General features: G+C 40.3%; 1 protein-coding gene across 1 annotated transcript in view; it reads right to left on the bottom strand.

Moving 5' to 3' along the window:
• PLXDC2 (plexin domain containing 2) overlaps positions 1 to 20348 on the bottom strand; it is a 446078-nt gene that overhangs the window by 140082 nt on the left and 285648 nt on the right. Inside the window, exon 4 of the mRNA XM_013008120.2 lies at positions 19793 to 19862. Within this exon, the coding sequence (XP_012863574.2) occupies positions 19793 to 19862 (70 nt within the window). The remainder of the gene's footprint in view (positions 1 to 19792; positions 19863 to 20348) is intronic.

Raw genomic sequence — 20348 nt, 5'->3', positions numbered from 1 at the left:
CGGAGCCGCTCTTAAAGTCCCCACAATGACTTGTCACTTGTAATTGACACTCGGTAAATGTTTCTCACATAAATAAATAAACGCAGTCATAACGGGTTAGCCACATAGCTTTATTAAATAAAAGTCTTTCAATCCATTAGAATGACATGTGCCTCAGGGAAGAAAATTTTTCAAATGAATAATCTCAACATTGGTATCTACAACAAAAGAAATGCTATTTCTTTCTTCGATAGGAAAGAAACCTGAAGATTCCAAACTGAGTTTCTACATAGACTGTTTTGCGTTTTCTATATAGACTGTTTGCCACGAGTCATTCTAAGTTATTGTGCCGATGAAACCATGACACGGCCTCTGCCACTTCCCAAGGAACTAGGACAGGAGTATCACTGGTGTTATTCACCCAATGTGGTGTCTATGTAAGGATTAAGAGTGTAGGGGTGGAGTCTAGGCTGTCAATCTGGAGATAGCCAATGAGACTTCTGTGTGGGCATGGCCTTCTCCTGAGAATTCTGGGAAATCTGGTACTTCTTCCTCTCTCTCTGCTACTCCCTGGGAGACACTGCAGAAGACAAGCCACATGGGCGCCACCAGACCCTGGAAGCCAGAGAAGCCACAGAGAGACCCCTGCCAGCATTGAGATGCTTACAACACCACTGGACCTGAAGACTTTCTACCCACTGGCTGGTGATCGCTCTGCATTTGGCTTCATTGCATGCGTTTCATAATTCTGAAGAGGCCTTTACAGATTGGTATGGGACATATGGGCTAATATCAGACTTATGGACTTGATCTGGACTGGACTGGGGTGTTTTCTCAATATTCAATTGCTCTTGTATAGAAAGCTCTTTCTTATACACATATGTATGTTTATGAATTTATTTCTCTAGTCTACCCAGACTAACACATTACTCTACTTTGATGAGAGCCGTTGGAACTTCTAAATCCATAACCTTGGGATAGCAGTCGCCTGCTTCTTCTCACACTAGGTTTCAGCTGTAAGTACAAGAGAGTACTTCGGATCCTCGCGTCTGAAACTGGTATATTTCAGGTCAAGTTTTGGATCACTTAGTTTGGTTTACACATCGGAGCCTTCTGAAATGGCATGTGCAGAATGCTGTATACCCCGAAAAGATAAAATCTACAATCCAGGTAGCCTACAGAAGAGCGGTTCTCAACCTGTGGGTCGCGACCCATTTGGGGGGTCAAACGACCCTTTCACAGGGGTTGCCTAAGACCATCGAAAACACTTATTTCCACTTCTTAGGAACTGGGGCATCACTCTATCGTCTCCAGGAGGGTCAACCCCCATGCAGCTGAGTACTGCTGTGAAGACCGTCACCCATGCTACAGCACGCTTCAAGACAGTATTTCATTGATTTGTCATTAGAAATACATATTTCACAATATACAATTACATATGTTTTTGTGATTCATTACTTTGCTTTCATGATATTCAACTTATAACAATGAAAATATATCCTGCCTGTCAGATATTTACATGATGATTCATAACAGTAGCAAAATGACAGTGATGAAGTAGCAATGAAAATAATTTTATGGTTGGGGCGTTCACCACCACCTGAGGAACTGTATGAAAGGGTTGCGTCATGAGGAAGGTTGAGAACCACTGCTGTAGAATGAGGCATGTATCACCAAGAGATGAATTGACACTCGGTCAAAAATGCAGGATTAGGGTTATAATACAGGGCAGCTTCCTTCACTGGGGTCTTTTGAAATGTTAAGCATTTCCCCCAAAGGCAGGCAGTCCTCTCTAGTTTACCCATCAACAGTAGTGAAATCACCTTCTCAGAGACAAACATGTGCTCTCTTCCTCTGGTCATGAGTCGCCATTGAATTAACAGAACACCATGTGGGAGTGTCTATTAAGTGAGGTGATGATGCTAGAAGACAGGAGATGTTTGATCCTGTCCTCATCCCCTGGAAAAGACCCCTGAAGCTTAGGTGCAGCTTCCTCTAAGAAGTGTTTGTTTGCTTTTTTAAGGTGTACACAAACACATCAGAAGCATTAGACAGACATCCCATCACAATGCTTGAGAGACTGGATTGAAAGATCACCCGACCTGGTTACAGATGCCTGTCTGTGTCTTGGAGTTGATCTTTAATGATCTCTTACAATCTCTTACAATGATCTCCTGACGGACTTTGCTCAGCACGATGCTTTCCAGATCTGTCCATGTCATGAGGGGCTCCGTGGTTTCATCCGTGTATTTTTTGTTTGTTTTGTTTTATAAACAATGCATACTATACTCTCGTGTGTATGTCCCAAAGTTTCTTTTATCCATCTTCTACTGATGGGCTTTGGGCTGTTTCCTTGCTATCGTGAAGAGTGTTGCCATGAACATGGGAGAATATACGTCTGTTCTGGTTGCATCTCGCACTCCTTTAGGATAGACACACAGCAGAGGTATAGCTGGATTGTATGGTGTTTCTTTTTCCATTTGTTTAGGTGGCACCGTACCATTTCCCACAATAGTTGTACCTGGTTACACACCCAATACTAGTGTAGGAGATCCAATCTCCTCACATCCTCTCTAGCATTTGTTATTTTCTGTTTTGTTTTTCTGAATTAGGTTGTCATTGTTTGTGTAAGGGGATAGCTCGTTGTTGTTTTAATTTGCATATCCTGAATGGCTAGTGAGCCTGATCAGGTTTTTCATTTGTTCGTTAGCCATTTGAACAACTTTGGTGAACTGTCTATTCGTACCTTTTGCCTGTGTTTAAATTGGCCTAATTTTATACAGTCAAATACCCAAGTAGTTACCTTAGATATTTAGAAAGTGGCAAAGCTTATTTACTCTGTACCTAGGTTTTCCTAGAAGCCAGAAGCAGTTAAGTATGGCTGAAGCTCAGAGCAGCACAAATGGCATGGGCAAAAGATGAAGCAGTCGATGTGAACAATTTCCAAAGTGCTAAACCATTTGAAAGGGAATCAGCATGCCCCCACCTTAAAAAAACCAAAACTACGATGTTTTTGTGTGGAGAGATTTGATGGAGGAAGACAAGAATGAGAAAATATTAAGAGTTATCCATGAAAGAGGTAAAGGTTGAATTGTTTCATTAGAGAGAGATTAAAGAGGTATAATTTGTAGTTCAAGGCTTGGCAATGATTGGATACATTGAGGGTGGGCGAGGCACTAGGAATCATGAAGTGACAGCGGAGTTTCAGGTTTGGGCAAAGTGGTGGCTCACAGAAGCAGGGACACCAGAAGTGGGGCATGATGGTGGTGGGGCGTGCAGTGCTGCATTCAGTATTTCCTTTGAAGTCCCTGAGGGACAGCAATACAAAGGTGGCGGTTGGGTATATCCATCTCATGCACATCCAATGTGCGTCTACATGCACATTGACACTGGAATTCGTGGAGAGCTGGCAACCCCAACTGCAAGGTGATTTGGAATCGCTTCATTTGTTACATAGTGGAAAGGACATTATAGGGGGAAAAAATCTTTACAATTAAAAACTGCAAACTGGACACCATGCTTACAAAGGTATGAATAATGTAAGATTCCCTGTTTTCATCTAATCCGAACATATGATGAACCTGTACATTTTTGTTTCTTTATGATGTGTCTTTTGTGGGGGAATTGTCTGGGACTTTCAAGACAACTAACAACAGTTTATGTCACACCCATCGATTTTCATCATGCAACGAAGTATAGAATGTTTATAGAATATTCATGACGATTACACAGCTTGAGAATTTCAGGGATTTTGGATTTTTCACTAATTTTTCCCCTTGCTAATGAATCACTGTGTTTTTGGCCTCCATTGTAGTTTAAACACTAACTTTATATAGCAGGACATAAGGGAGAGGAGACTCGGGCATAGCTAATAAAGGATGAATCAAGTCTAAATCTGCACACTATTGCCCACAGGACATGGACCTGGATCGACAGAACTCACGTTTCCTTGTATTTCAGTTCTGTACACCACATTCATTCTGTCCATCACCAGAGATGCCAGTATCTTTGCAGGGACACCTGCTGGCCCCCACGGTTAAAGGGCTCGGCTAGTCTCCCAAAGGCGGAAAGTGTGAACCCACCAGCACCCCTGTCAGGGAAAGTCATCACCGTCTACTTCTGTAAACATTTCCAGCCTCGGAAGCCCTGTAGGTTCACCCTGAGTCAAAACCAACTCGACCACAGTGGATTTGGGATACTTTTGTGGTCATTTCAGATTTTGGTACTGAACATAATATTGGTGTTCGTTTTGCTGGTTGCTTAATTTTCTTTAAAAATTAACATCTGTTGCTACTTGATTTGAAGTTCATTCTAGAACTTAAAAATACAAAATGACCCGATATCCCAGAACACACATAGGCATTTTTCTTTGTTGACCCTTTAACTCCCCTGTCACCTTCTACAAAAATAACACAGGGTATGAACCACTATTTACATCTGTGGGCACCATGACCCACACTTAGGTATGCTGGTTTACCAAATGGTTCAAGGTTCAGCATGCTTTGTGGCGAGCCAACATCCCCGACACTTAGCTACACTCCGGGCAAAGCTATGAAACCAGCGTGATGGTTGTATACGGTGTCCAAGCAAAGGGACCTGTGGCTTCTCACCCCCATACACTACAATTCCTCTTTCATTCTTCCCAAGTCACGATGGAGCCCGTGTTAAAATAAATGGGGGACTCACACGGATCACTTAAGTGCTCAGCTGCTAATGTACAGTAGGAAAGTTCAAATCCACCATCTGCTTTCTGGAATAAAGATGAGGTGGTCTGGCTCTAATGCTTTACTGCATTGGAAGCCCCATGGGGCAGTTCTGTTCTGTCCTACAGGGTCGCTAGGCGTTGAGATTAACTTCAGAACAACCTTCTTTATTTTTCTGGTATCATTAAATTGTTGTCCGTGGGGAGTGCATATAGGGAACACGTAAGGTGGGAGTACAAGTGCATTAGAGGAGTGTCTGAAGAAAGGACTGGCAACCTACTTTCAAAAATAACCCAGCTATTTAAAGCTCTCAGGAGAAAACTTTGGCTCTGATATGCACAGTGTTGCCATGAGTCTGAGCTGGCTTGATACGTACTGGTATGGTGGTCACCAAATGTATCAGTGCTTGGCATCCTGTGTTTCTCAAATCAGACCATTGCTGACATCCCTTGGGCTCACAATCATCTCTGTTATCTACCAAGTGGTGCAAGTTCTTCGAACAACCCATCCTCTCTCTCCATCCTATCTTTTCTAGTTTACTACCAGGGTTCCTTTGGAGCCTCAATAGTACTTTTCAAACCAGAAACATAGCTCATTCACTCATAATTCTCTCTCTCTCTATTTTTTTAATGCAAGGCTACACATTCTCCTTTGCCCTGGGATTCATCCCTAAAAATTAATTTAATACATATTGAAAACATTTAGCACGCTGGCAAAGAAAGTGCAGCCTTAGGAGAAATCCTTATTCTACACTTGAGGGACCACTTGTCAGAAACCGAGTTAAAGGAGAGTTGAAACAATTCCAGGCCTCTTAGGTCCCTTGTGCTAAAAAGTATTCATAGTCTCACTCTTTGGCCCATTGCTGTTTAGATAATTCATACTGCCCTTTTCTTTTAAAAGAAAAAAATGGTTTATAGAGCCCTTCCTTTTGGGTTTTTATATATTATTCTGCTCAGGTACAAATGAACTTCACTAGCATCGAAGTAAAGCCCAGGAAGGGTGGTGTGGTCAAATGCCATAATCAACATGCCCTTGATCAAACACTGGAAAGGTTCAAGGGCAGGTCAGAGCAATAGATAAGTTATTAGCACAAAGTTGTACCAAAGTTAACAGAGTACACAGAAATCCTAATCCGCTAACACAGTAAGACTACTATTATTTTTTTAAACAGTTTCTTTTAAACAAACTGCAAGAAATATTGCCCTTAGTTTTAAATGACCTACTTCATTTGGTGAAGAAATTACTTTTCCATTGCTAGCAAGTGGCTCTTCATCAGGGAGAGTGTGCCAAGCTGCCAAAATGTCAGGGCTTAAATACTTAAATTGTGTCTACTGGAGGAAGAAAAATCACCCAAGGTGAAAAGTTTCCAATGGTTGTAAGATCACTCAGCATTTTACATATGCAGCTCAACACATCTCACTGGACATTTTCTGTATTTATTGGTAGAGAGCCAACAATTTTAAGGCAAATGGAATGAAAATTACTGAGGGTGGCCTACTATATGAAAATGGACAGCTTGGCTACTTTTTGAAGAGCTTACTTATCAAGAAAAAAAATTGCACGCTAAGTGTTTAATCGTGTGAATAAGTTATCTTCAAACTTGCTGAGTAACAGGTAACCAATCAAGTTACCCGTCAACTCCCACCAGGAAGACCCCAGCTGTGTCAGAGTAGCGAGTACTTCCAGGGGATTTCGAATCCTCATTTTCCTGCAGTACACCTCCAGGTGTACACCTCCAGGCTTTCTCCCGAGATGCCTCCAGGCGAAATCAAACCTCTAGTGTTATCATACTCACTACCCAGTGACTTGAGCGAGTTACAGGTAGATCCTCGGTACCTTTCTTTGATCAGGACAGCTTAGATTACAGGTTCCCAAACGTATTTGGCCTATCCTCTGCAGGAAAGGAAAACCCCAAAACCAACACTCAGTCCCCATCCCACCAAGCACAAAAAATGTATTGTAATCTATAATCCATAATTAAGTGCAGATAACTGCTTTTGCAGCCTCCTTGAATTGTGCCACAGAGGACAGTATCATCCATTTGGGGACACTAGCTTAGGGGAAAAGTACTTCTTTAAGTCAGAGCATGGGAGAGACGGATTAGCGCATGTGGAATAGATAAACCTCATATGTAGCACACGGATAATGTGTTGGGGGCTCCTGTTGCTTGCCTGGGTCTGCCTAGCCCCTATCAGAGAGGGAAGCTGGTCTGACCCCCTTAGAAAGGGACGGTCGTGGTGCTTTGTTCTCCATCTATCCAAAGTTAGCATCACTTGGAGACCCATTCCTCCAACTACTCTCAAGTCAATTCTGCCGGACGGCAACACTCCCTAATCATGCGTGTACTCTTCTGAATGAAAACATTTTCCCTAAAAGCGCCTTTCAGATCCAAAAGGTGTCTCAGACGGAAGATTTTAATCTCTGAAAAGGCATCACTTTTAATATAAAGTCAAGAACACGTGATTCAGCCTCACACCTCACTTTGCTGATACTAACTGCTCTGGTGTGCTGCAAGCTTGATATTTCAAGGAGCTAGTACCAATGTTGTTCACTTCAAGAAGAGGTGATTTGAATGAGGCCGGTTTGGAAACATATTGTCTTACTGGATGCTATTTTTGGAGGAAAACAAAATTCTCTCCATCTGTTCTGCTTGACAACTTCTCCAAGTGACATAAGACGGATGCTGATTTGAAGAAACCTCTCAAAAGTTTGCATTGGGACTAACCTGAGAGGAGACAGCCAATAAATACTTTTTATTGGAGAGAAGGGAGTAATAATATGCAGATTTTCTGTCTTCTCTTAAGAAAACATCAGAACTAAAAATAAGGAGGTTTGCGGAAAGAGATATAGTTTTTAGAGTATAGATTTTGTGGGAAAATAATGAACACTATCAAAAACTAACTACGTATTCTTGTCTCTTTAAATACAAAAAAGTAAAAGGACCCAAGTTTATTGTCCCAATGAAAAACGTGTCAGACGCAAAACAGAGGTGACATTGAGTCTTGTAAGAAAAAGCCTGTGTTTAGTAGTCTAAATCTTGACCTGTCAAACTATTAAAAGAAGGTAATTAGATACACTATCAAGGGATTTGTGATTTCCGCCCCCTGGTACAGTTTATAGGCAGTTGTATTTATGCTTAAAGTCCTTCATTGCTTTCTCTAACATGTAAGTGAAAAGATTTTTATGTGTTCATATTTATTCCAGTCCCATGAGAACCGACGTTACATAAAAACACTCTTTCTTAAAATGGGTTGTCCTCTTAGGCAATGTCCTCCTATAAATATAAGAATCACCTTGGGAGTTGTTGCAAATCAGGTTCCTGGTACCCGCTGTTGCTGCCTGAACATCTAATTGAGTACATTGTGGGGTGATTTCTAGCGGTGTTAGGGACCCTGGCATTGTTATCATTAGTTGCTGTGGAGCTGACTCCTGACTCAGGTAGTTTATAGCTAAAAGAATGAAAAGTGGCATGGTCTTCATAGCCTCACGCTAATTGGCATTGCTAGTTCACAGACATTGGTCCACAAATCACTTGATGAGTAGCAACAAGCGTGTTAAAAGATTATGAGCAGCCACCTGAGGTGCAAAAATTGCTATCGCCCTCTCCAGAGGGGTTAAAAAAAAAAAAAGAGTGTAAGTCAAAAGACATGGGAACAATCAGTTCAGTGTGCTATCAGACCACGTAATCATCAGACTCCGCAACTCTGAAGCTGGAAGAATTAGGTGGTGCCCAACCTACCACTACCAACCACTCTGAAAAAGGAAGGTCCCGGGAGCCCAGTGGTTTAGTCACCCTGACCTTCTACTCATTACGTGTCAGCCATCTGCTCAGCATGCAGGGCTGAAAACCCCACTTGAAGTTGAGTCCATGAAAATAAGATTTTAAAAACTAAATTGAAGGGCAGTGCTTACTTTTTGGTGTGTTGCTGTTTCTTGGTCCATTCTGTTTTGCCTTTTTGTTCGCTTGTTTGTTTGCCAATCATTGAATAGCAATTGTTTTGTTAGTTTGTTTCTTTGTCTATTTTGTTTGGCTTGGTTTTGCTTTTTAGCCAAGAGGGGTGTGCGTGGTACTACGGCTTCCATGCTGCTTGGGAAATCGCATTGTACCACTGTACCCAACAACCCGCCGTGTGGAGCAGTAAAAAGAAATGCACGCTTTTGCTCTTCATCTGAAAGCTGTGGCATGGACATCAAGACAAGGCAAGAAACGTGTTGCATAAGGATCCTGCTGAAATAAAGCTTCTACTTGAAATAGATCCTAAAGATGCAGCTTTCTCAGTAGAGCTATTTTTATAGACACAGAGCAAACTCAGTTTCTTGCCTCTGCCTCTGCCTTTATGAGCACTATTCCGCAGCAAAGCTGAAAGCTTTCATTTTATACACCACTTACCAAATACCAGATAGAGGGGTTTTCAGGCTGTACTTTCTGTCCCTAGGTGTTATCGACTGAGGGGCGATCACCAGCTGTCTGCTGTCTGCTACAGGTGTGAGGATTCACCGGGTCTGGAATTCGTACCTCTTGGGCCTGCACTAATCCCTGCCTACGAGTCCTTCACTGAACAGCGGCGGTTTTTCCATCTCCAGCAGTGTGTAGGGCAGTGGTTGAGACTAATCCTGTACTGTGGCTTCACGAAAACATCCCTGCCTCTTTTCACCGATCATTCTGCCCAAGCCCTTCCCAGAGACCCAGCCAGGTTTCTGCTCCTGAAACTGTCTCCTGCAAATGACAGGCAAAGCAGATTCAGGACGGTGTTCCCCACTGAGGTCTCTGCTTCTGGAGTTCGAATCCTTCCCCGATGAGGGTGCACAGTCTCTAAGGCCACTGAGTATAGACATTTGAAAACAGACCAGCACTACAGTGAGTTTAGTTCTACCGGGTGCCGGTATTACCCATCTGGAGTTCACTTCTCTTTTCTCACCCATCTAGTCATGAACCTCCAGTTCTTTCAGGTTAACAGATTCACCGGGATTATAACTATTTTTTTGTTTTTAAAATCATTTTATTGGGGGCTCTTACAACTCTGATCACAATCCATACATATGGACAGTTTGCATTTTCTTATTTTTTGTCTTGAAAATACCCAGGAATTTCTTTTAAAATTCTTATTATTACATTGTTAATTAGTTGCTAATGCATTAAAATATGTTGTTTCATTAAATTGAAATATCTACTTTAATATTAATTTAAGCACTCATAGTATAGTATTCCTAATGTGGATGCATATTTGTACTCTATTGTTGTTGTGGTTTTTTTTGATTTTTAAAAAATCCACTAACCTACTGAAAGGCATTTTGGTTGCTTCTGCTTTTTGGTCATTATTTGTAAAGCTGTAGGTTTTTGTATGTACATTTACAAAGCAGCTGGGTAAACATTTACAAATACAAATGCTGGTTTGCCTGGTAACACTATATTCCTCTTTTTAAGAAAGTGTTCAAAGCGATAACCATTTTGCATTTCTATCAATGTAAAAGAAAAAAAAGATTCGTTTTTGTTGTCCTATTATTGCCAACAATTAGAATTATCAGGGATTTTTTTATGTTGTTGTTGTTACTTAGCAATCCTCCCAACTTTGCTCCTTTTCAACGATGACCTGTGGGCTATTCTAGGGTTTGTTTTCCCCGCATAAACTTTAGAATCAGCCTGTCTGGATCCATAAACTCGATTTCTGGGATTTTGATTAATATTCCCTGGACACTATCCATCAAGCTGAGAAGAACTAAATATTACCAACATTAGGTCTTCCCATCCTAGAAACGTAGACAGTCTGTCCATTAAAGATCAGTCCGTTTCTTCTTTAATTTATTTCACAGATGTTTCATAGGTTTGCATATATATCTTATACAGGCATGTTTTAGAATTATATTTAATACTTCATTTCATTGGTGTTATTATAAATTGTATTTCTTACCTATTTAAATTTGTTGGTTGGATATGAAAAGGCAATGGACTTTTCTATTTAGGAACAGAACTTCTTTGTAATTCAAGGACTGCCTTAGCAAATTAAAATGCCAGATTTATTTATTTTAAAATGATTTCCCTTTTTATTTTTAAAAAGGGGTTTTACTCTGTCACAAATCAATTTTCTTTAACAAAATATAATTGTTCCAAATTTCCCAATTTTCTGTTATTAAATAATCTTAAAGTACTTGATTTTACTCTACCAACTTAGAAAAACGCTTGTGTTTTAAGTAGCTGTGGAAATTGATAATAAACTAATTAAACAGCATTTCCCTCTCTGTTCTTTGCCTTCAGCAGAAACCTTTTATTTGAAAAGTAATTCCAACAGATTAAACGAAAATCTCTCTGTAGCCCTCTAGCTAGTCAGAACTCACCATAACCCCATTAGAGCTAGAACAAAACAGTTAGACATATCCCTTTCTTGTCCTATTGTGTTTCAGCTCCATGAATGAGAGAGGAGGCTGTTTGCGCCTGTATGTAAAGGTTTACAGACTTCCAAGCCCTATGTAGCGTCACTATAGATTCAATTGCAGTAAAGTATTTTTCTTTTCTTTTTTTAATTTATGTTTTAGCTCCTGAACTCTAGATCTATTCATTGAACTGAGAACTGTTTTGATTTGCTTTCACAACACACCTGCTGGTGTTCTGATATATGTATGTGTCTGTGTCTGTCTGTCATCTATCTGTTTATCTTTTGCAAAATATATTTTCCCTAATCTCATAATTTTCTGCCATAAAAAATGTGAAAGGGTTAGATTTTTTTCTACCAACTTAAAAAATGCTTGTTTTTAATACAGATAGATACACATACCTATATAAATAGATATATACATATATGTATATATATCTACCTCTATCGAAAAATCACTGCTGTCCAGTCAATGACCCAGTGGGTTCCCGAGTCTGTAACTGTTTAAGGGAGTAGAAAGCCCACTCTTTCTCCCAGGGAGCTGCTGGTGGTTTCTAATGGCCAAACATGTGGACTGCAGTCCCTTGAGTAACCACTATACACCACCAGGGATCCTTAAAATACAAGGAAGCATTGAAGAAACAAAAAACATATAAAGAGATCTGTCTCGTATTAAACAAGTAAAGAACCACATTAAAATGTACATTTCAGCAAAATAAAATGTATGTTAAAATGCAAACAATTTTGCATTGGGGCTGAATTATTAGCAGTGCATTTCAGCAGATAACTAGCAATTAATTGATTCTGAAACCTATAAAAAGCCATCTAGATGCCTAAAAAGCAGTGGTTCTCAACCTTCCTAATGCTGTGACCCTTTACAGTTCCTCATGTGGTGACCCCCTCAACCATAACATTATTTTTGTTGCTACTTCATAACTATAATTTTGGTACTGTTATGAATTGCCACAGGTTGAGAACCACTGCTCCAGAGAGTTCTCCATCCTTCATCCCATCTCCACTGTTTTGCATCTAGTTAACGTCCTGTTCTGATGACTTGCAATTAAAGTTCTTTCTAGACCAAGAGTAGACCAGGATGCATAATGCTATCTGCAGTGTGATGCTTATAATAAAGCCTGCTACTAACATAAAACCAAACTCATTGTCAATGAGTAAATTCTCAGTTATAGTGACCTAGAGAACCGAGCAGAATTGTCCCCTTAGAGTGGCCAAGGCTCCCTGGCCGCAGACTGGCCCATCTTTCTCTTGGAGAGCAGTTGGTGGATTTGAACCACAGATATTTTTATATAGGCAGCTGAGGTCTTAAGCTCTGTATCACCCTGGATCCTAACGACATGATTATGACTTAAATATAGTAAGATTCAACTGGCACATGCTGTCAATTGCCAACATTTACAGAGTTTCCAGACAGTATCCAGAGTCACAGAATCGCAGCACGGGCCAGTCTTCAGAGCAGACTCTGAGCTGCAATTGGACATACATGTCCCGAAAAAGAGGATACGCCCCAACCACTACCTGCTTCTGGTTCCCAGTCATGAGTAGGTGGTGTAGCTTTTAAAACGAGCAGTTAACAATGAATTCAAGTTCCAGGACAGTCACCGAGTTCCCTTGTCTATCAGTGGAGTCTAACCTGACGGTGACATCAACTGATGATTGACAATTGATACATTACTTTAACAATGTAAGGATAAGCGCTTTGGAGAAAGAATTTTGAAAAGGAACAAAAGAGAACGTGCATTCATAAAATACTGAGATAACAGAATATGCCTTTTCTTCTAAAATAAGCATCATCCATTTGGATTAACTGGTTGAATACTCACAGAAATCCCGAGGAACAAGGGACTTATATTTTGCCATTTCACAGCTAGAGCGATTGAGGCAAACAGGATTAAAGAGAGATGACTACAGCTATGACTACAGCTATGGCTGGTTTGGCTTATGAAGGTCGACGCTTTAATTCAAGAGCCTATTATTTTAGCTTGAGTTCTGCACTATTTCTCTCTGAAAATGAGTTTCAATTTCTGCCTTCATTAGGGTTTGAAGGAACACCTGTGCACTCGTTTTTGAAATGGGCAGGGTCTAACACCAATTGTATTAACTCTACTTAACAGCTCGTTCTAGTTTCTCAGCTTGGGTAATGCTAGACTGTTTTATACAGACGTTTTCCTTATTCACTGAATAGAGTAATGTACATGCCTATTACTGAGCAATTCTAGGTGTAATCTTACTTATTCCCCTTAATGTGTACTAGAAGAGAATGCAACCAAAACATTTGCTGTCAGGGCTTCAGACAGTTTCCATCCCCATCAAGTGGATGACTGGTGTGCTCCAGAGACAAGTATTCCTTAGGAAGTGTCCAAACACTGGTGTCACATTGACTCCCCACTACCTGTTGGGCCAGTGAAATCTGTCTCTGGAAATGTCCCCAGGGGCATCTGTCAGCCCAGCCTTTTTGCCCAGACCCTCACTGCCGCTGGTCAGTTTGCCCGTCCCTGTTCCCCATTCTGACTCAGCAACCATGTGTCAATCACCCTCTCGAATTTGATGTCCTACCAATTGTCCTCTATTTTACCCAGATGGCGCTCTCTGGCAATGTTCTCGCTGGTTCCCATTGAGGCACGTCTAGTTCCTGAGTGGACCCTCTCAGAGCGTCCACTGACAGTTCCCCTCTCCATCTCTGACCCCAGGGAGCCAGCACCAATGAAAGAGGGTGCATGGATTAATACAGAGAATCAAAACGTGGTTGTGGCTATGCAATGAAAACCTCGGGCACAGGATTGTTCGAGATAATGGTGAGGTTGCTGAATCTGCTGCGAACATTGGAAAACTTGAGGGAAAAACTATTTTATCCAGGTAACTGCACAGGTGAGCTCTGATGTTTCGAGGTACAGCTCAAAGAATCATCTAGGTGAAACTATGATGACATCACACAATGCATCTTTCTTACCATGAATCCTAGAGAGATGAGTTGGTTAATGTATATTAATGAGCCAAATTGGAATGGATTTATTCCTGTCTAGCACCTATCCTTTCACTAACTTCCCTTAAATCAATTCTCCAGATAACCCATAATCGCTATTCTCTATTTATAGCACAGGAGGCCTGGAGTCTTAGTGGTTATATATTGGGCTGCAATTTGCAAAGTCAACAGTTCAAAACTACCAGGCACTCCGAGGGAGAAAGATGAGGCTTCTTACTCCTCTGAACAATTATCACAGTCTCAGGAAATTCACCGGGGCCATTCTACCCTGCCCTGTGGGGCTGTTATGAGTCGTCATCAACTCAATGGCAGTGCATTGGGTCTTGGTTTTGGTATCCATAAAATAGCAAGAGAAGGGATTCAAATGAAGCCATCTACTTAGTCCCGAGATTCAGAGAGCTAATGGCTGCATGCAGTTGTTATATGAGGTTATAAACTTGGATGTGATTCCTGGTGGGGCAGTAGACAAGAACGTACCAGCTAACCAAAGAGTCGGCAGTTACTCCAAAGGAGATAGACGTGGCAGTCTGCTTCCATCAAGATTCCAAACTCCCTGCCACTGAGTCAATGCCGACTCATGGTGACCCCACAGGGCAGGGCTGAAGAGCCCCGATGAGTTTCCAGGACTGTAATTCTCCCTCGGAAGGCTGGTGGCTTCCCACTGCTGGCCTCGTGGCTAGCAGTCCAGTGCGTCACTTAGTAACACTAGGCTTCCGCCATAAAGCTGGCAGCCTTGGGAAGCCTATGAGACAGTTCTTTGTCCAACAGGTTCCTTAGGCAAAGATGGTAATGGCTATACACTTGTAAAATTGTGGAATTAACATTACAAGTCAATCATTAGGATGTAATGATTTAAGTTTCATCCATGAACTTAAAAAACCCCTCTTTATTACTGTTATTAATCAAGCCCCCTAAAAAGCATGAACTATTGTTTGCAAGGACAAGTAAAAATATTACCATTTGAAAATGAGAATAAAAGTAAATCTGGAAAGTTTGATAATAGACTTGCTAAAAACCCAACCAAGATAATATATGTTACCTTTCACTTTATAGAAGTTTTACTACTAGGGGGTTTAAAGAAACCCTGCATTATCAACTAGATGCAAGACAGTGGTCTAGCACTGGGATTTAAGATCAGCGTGCATGGCAGAGCTCAGAGTCACAGCTGTGTCTTTGGAGAGGGACTGAGGGTTTAAGAGTCAAAGAAGCAAAGTGGAAAGGAGATTATATGCTACTTTTGGCTGCTTGAACTTTTCATATTCCTTGTAGTATTTTTTCCAACATAAAAAATAGTTACTTAATGAACTTTTAATAATTGAATTAGTATCTGTATAGTGAGCAAAGTAAACTAGTTCTAAAATTTTAGTAGACAATATTTTTATGGCTTTTCCAAGGAGAAAGTCTTATAGAAGAGAGCCGATTTTACAAAACTCGAGGTCATATATATTCACCATTATTTTCTTTTCAAATCATACCATATTTGATTTATAACCATAGCTTTCCTGAAAACTGCACACTTCATTTTAATTATGAATCAACATCTGTCTACCTACTGAAAACCTGGTGGCTGGGATTGTCAGAATAGCTCAACGGTTTTTCATCCCCATTACATCCAGCGTCCTTGACCTTTCCTCTCTCTGTTCTCTCTCCATAGCGCTGCGCAGCAAGAATAAACCCCTGTAAAACCATTACTATTGATGATCACAGGAATTAAAAAATCTGATACACAAACCTAAATCTACATTTTGAAGCATTTAAAAGGTAACATTAGCAGTCTGATTATAAACAAGAACAACTTAAAATATTCAGTTCGAATGAAAATAAAAGGCAGGGTGATATGCAAATAACACATCTTGCTGATGCCTTTAATGGAAATATCCTGATGAAACCCACAGAGGACTTGTCCAATGCCTGAAATATTTATATTCTGAAGTTTTTCTTAAACAGCAAGATAAAGGGATGCTTTCAGATTCTACCACCAGTGAACCAGAAAATAAGATGGTATTTCCAATTCATTTTGTGCATTATTTGTATGGATGATTGAAGCTCTTGAATATTAAAATGCTTAATAAGCAAAGAATCATTCTTTTATTTAAAAAAAATAAATGACTGCACGCTTCATTCTTAGCTACATTTCACCTAGAAACTTAGGTTTAGTGTTATTTTTTTCTTGACAAAGTTTACTTATAATGAAATGTAAATGGAATGCAGAGGGGGAGCAGAGTATATCTCTCCATATTTAAGTTACCAGCTTTTAACGATACTGTTGATTCTAGTTACAATGCAGTGCATTACAGCACACAGTTTTAAATAAATGCATTTAAAACTGCATTTCCCAGTCACGTGACTGGGAAAGAGAGGCAGACGTTGGAAGAAAACGTGAGAAAAAGCAGAACTTCTAGTGAAGCTGTAAGGGGGGTGGGGGAGAGCTTGTGGTTTACACTATCCAATTTGATTATCGACACAGCTTTCATCCAAACTGAAACGTTTCCCTTTCTTTGTTTCCCACACCCTATGTAGAAACAGGCTCCAGGGGGGTTGGTAGACACAATCAGAGAGAAAGATAGCCTCCCTGTTCCAATCCACTGCATACACGTCTGTGTTTCTTAGGAGAAAGCCTAGTCCTTCATCAATTTGGTATGGCCTGCATCCGGCTTTATTTAACTTGACTAGCGGTGTCTGGGATGCCCGGAAAAGGCCACCGAGCTTGGTAAAGCACAGGGCAGCGACAAAGAGGAAACCCCTCAGTGAGAAGGATTGACAGAGCAGCGCCGTAACAACATAACCACAATTGTGAGGGTGGCGCAGGACTGGGCAGCATCGCCTCGTTTCACATCGGGTTGCTAAGCGTCAGAACTCACTCCTGGCCTCTAACAACACCAGCGACTCAGCAGGAGAACTCAGAGGCTTTCTGTTGCCCCCAAAATCCAAAACCTACTTGGAGAGAGTGAGTGGTTCCCATTCCACCCTGCCCCTGCCTCAAAGCTTTCATGATTAATGACTTCTGTAAGGCCAGGGGGTAGTCGATAAGTTAAAAAACAGTCTATACATTGTACCACCTAGTGGATCACAGAAGAGATGCATGGAAACTTTATAGCTCAGACCTCCTCCTCTAAGAGGTCCTTAGCTTGCCAAACTGCATTTCATGGATCCTATTGGCTGGAACCCCTTCCAACTACTATAATTACAGGGTTGAGGTCTTTTGTACTACCTCATTCTCTCCTTTTCCAGGGCCCCACATCATTTTAGGACTCTTCTCCATGACAAGGGTATTGCGAATCCTGCTGTTGATTCCTCTGTCTTCCTCTTCCCCTGCCAGCAACTGACGAAACGCAAAACAAAAAGTACTGCTTTCTGGACATCATCCAAACTCACAGCATTCAAAATGCTTCATTTCTGTCTCCCCATTGCCTCGTCACTAGACTCTCACTCCGAGCCTCTATTCCACACAAATGAAGTTGCATGGCAGGCCTGTGAAACATTCTTGATACAGCTTCAGCACTGCAGTTTGGCCAGCTGCCCCCTTCCCTGCAATACCCTCCTGCTGTCCACTTCCTCTTTGACCATGAGACTTCAACCCTCCTTTACCAATGCCAGAGGTTTGCGCCTTTACCAGCCTCATCTTGATCAGCCCAACCAGAATGATGTCTTTCTCACTGAACCAACCTACTATGTGAAAAACATTATAAAAGGTGCTATGATGTTTGCAGGCAAGGAGAATCTACACTTACATTGATATGCTAGGTAGAGGAAGGGGCGAGATAAGAAAAAGCAACTAAAAAGGAAGGTTGACTGCGAAGTATTGATAAAACGGTGTCTTTCGCATAGTAGTGACTCAGCTGATGTGGACTGAAAGAGTGAGCAATGAAAGACCAAACAGAAAATGTTTAAGTTGAAACCGTTTGCCGCCGATTCTGGTTTCAATTTGAAGAAGCCCAGGTCAATGTCTAAATTCCATATATGCATGTTCTCTATTAGCCTATTTTCAGTAAAGAAAGAAAAGATTTTTACATCAGTGTTTTCTTCAAAGGAGACAGAAATGATTCAAGACATCTTTTCCCTCCACTTTATTTTGAAGATTTTTAAAAAGGAAAACAGTACTTTGAAAGAGTAACAATGATAAAGCCATCTATTTGGGCTTATCCCTCCACACTTAACTAAGAGAAATCTTATTTCACATTAGGCAAATCATTGATAGGGATTTTAAAGAGGAAACAATCTCAGAAATTGAAAACTCAAAGCTGTTCTTTGTTTAAAACATTTTCTATCAAGATTCTGAACAAATGTGACTGAAAATAAATACAACACTGAAAAGTACAATGTAACATTAGAAATCTTAATATCAGGAAACGCAGCTAGCACCTACATCACAAGTTAAACACATCATTCTTCTAGGATGTAAGAAGTGTGATTCCTGATGTGCAAGGGACTATTTTTTCAATTTTCTTTTCATTCGGACATTAAATGGACATTAATTAATCACATATTATGTGTCCAACATTCTACCAACTCAAAATAAACTCATGGCCATCAAGTCAGTTCCATTTATTTATGTATGTGTAAGTAAACACATCCTCTATGTCATTCAAAGTCAATGACGTCCTACTTCAAACCTCATTTCACCTTCAGGATATTCACTCAATGTATTTCTTCCTGTGACCCAACTCCTCCTTCCTGACCCATTCACGGAAACTGTAACAACTCTTCAAGAAATATAGCAATGATAATTGTACCATAATATCTTAAAGAAATCTCACAGCCTTATGTACCTTTTCAAGCCTGAAAACCTGTATTGTATCATTTAGATTTTCTTAGGTGCGCCTGACAATCTGCTTCACCCGATAATTAGTTTTCACCTTGGCTTATAGCCCACAACACTATCTATTCATAACGGAAGAGATAACGATATTTACCATTGTGTAGATTGGGGATATACATAGATTATTACATACAAATAAATAATCTATAAATATATATAATAAATAAAATACATACTATATAAATATATTATATATATAATGATATACATATATATTATTTGTGATATCCAATTTTCTTACCTGTACGTTTGTTTTATTAAAATAGAGGAGAGTGATCAACATGGCTTTTATGCCACCCCATCAAAGACTCCATTGCTGTCAAGCACACCCAAACTCAGAGGAGCTACAGGGCAGAGTAAATCTTCTCTACAGCGTGACCAAAGTCTATAAATCTGGATGGGAGCAGGCAGCCTTCTCTCTCCCCCAGAATAGCTGGTGGCTTTGAACTGCTGACCTTTTGGTTAGCAACCCTACACTTAACCCACTGTGCCACCTGAGCCCCTACATGTCATCCGGATAACTAAATGTATGATGCTGGAAGGACAGCAACTCAAGTTTGTGGTGCCTGCCTCCGGCACACCCATGTAGTCTCTTCCTCACATCTTTGATTTACCTTTTTTTCCCACCCTGATTCTTCCCTTTTCATGATTTCTCTCATTCGAGTCTTTTGCAATTTAGGTCTGCAAGGCTGTGATTTGGAGTTTTGCTTCTCTTTGCCAGAAGCATGGATGAAATGAAATACTTTTCATTTTGGGTGGTATGTGACCAAGAATCACAACTTTACTAGAGTACTGGTAATCTCTAATCTGGCCTCCAACAGGGTGGCGACAAAATTACTTTTGAAATTCAAACAAGAATCAGTGTTGTGAAGGACTGTAGTGAAGTTGTAAATTAGTGAAGGTGAAGGGGTCGAAAACCACTTACCCCCAGTTGCCACAGTGATTTCACGCAGGGAGTGGCCATAGAACGGAAAATCGAAGGACAGATTTACTCTCTGCAAGAAACAACCCAAGAAAAGAAAATCAATAATGTGCAAAAGACTAACTGAGAAAGGTGAAGAGGTTTTCATTAGAAACAAAAACAAAAAAACCAACGTGTTGACTCTACTCAAGTATTATTGTACTTTGTAAATCAGAATCTTTGATAGTAATACATTTCTTTTTCCTGATCATTAAATTCAGGAGCACAAGAAGCAATCAGGTTAGAAGCATCCAACTTACATTTAACTCATAGTTAGGAACCTACCTAAAAAGGTATACAAGAGGCATATACAATTACAAATAGGTGCTACTTTGCAATACAAACAAAAATATTATGATTAATATATTATTATATTAAAGGTAATTTATGGTAGCTGGAAGTGATTCATTAATTTTTCTGCATAGAAAGGTATACTACATGCTACATACTAAAAGAAACATTTGACTGACATGAGATGTAAACCCTATCTAACTATTCCAATTTACATAGAGATTCTACT

This window comes from Echinops telfairi, unplaced genomic scaffold, assembly GCF_000313985.2.
Source record: "Echinops telfairi isolate 266 unplaced genomic scaffold, ASM31398v2 ScPeMD7_7473;HRSCAF=8511, whole genome shotgun sequence".
Lineage (NCBI taxonomy): Eukaryota > Metazoa > Chordata > Mammalia > Afrosoricida > Tenrecidae > Echinops > Echinops telfairi.
The sequence above is the reverse complement of the archived record's forward strand: the minus strand, read 5'-3'. Positions and strand labels throughout refer to the sequence as shown.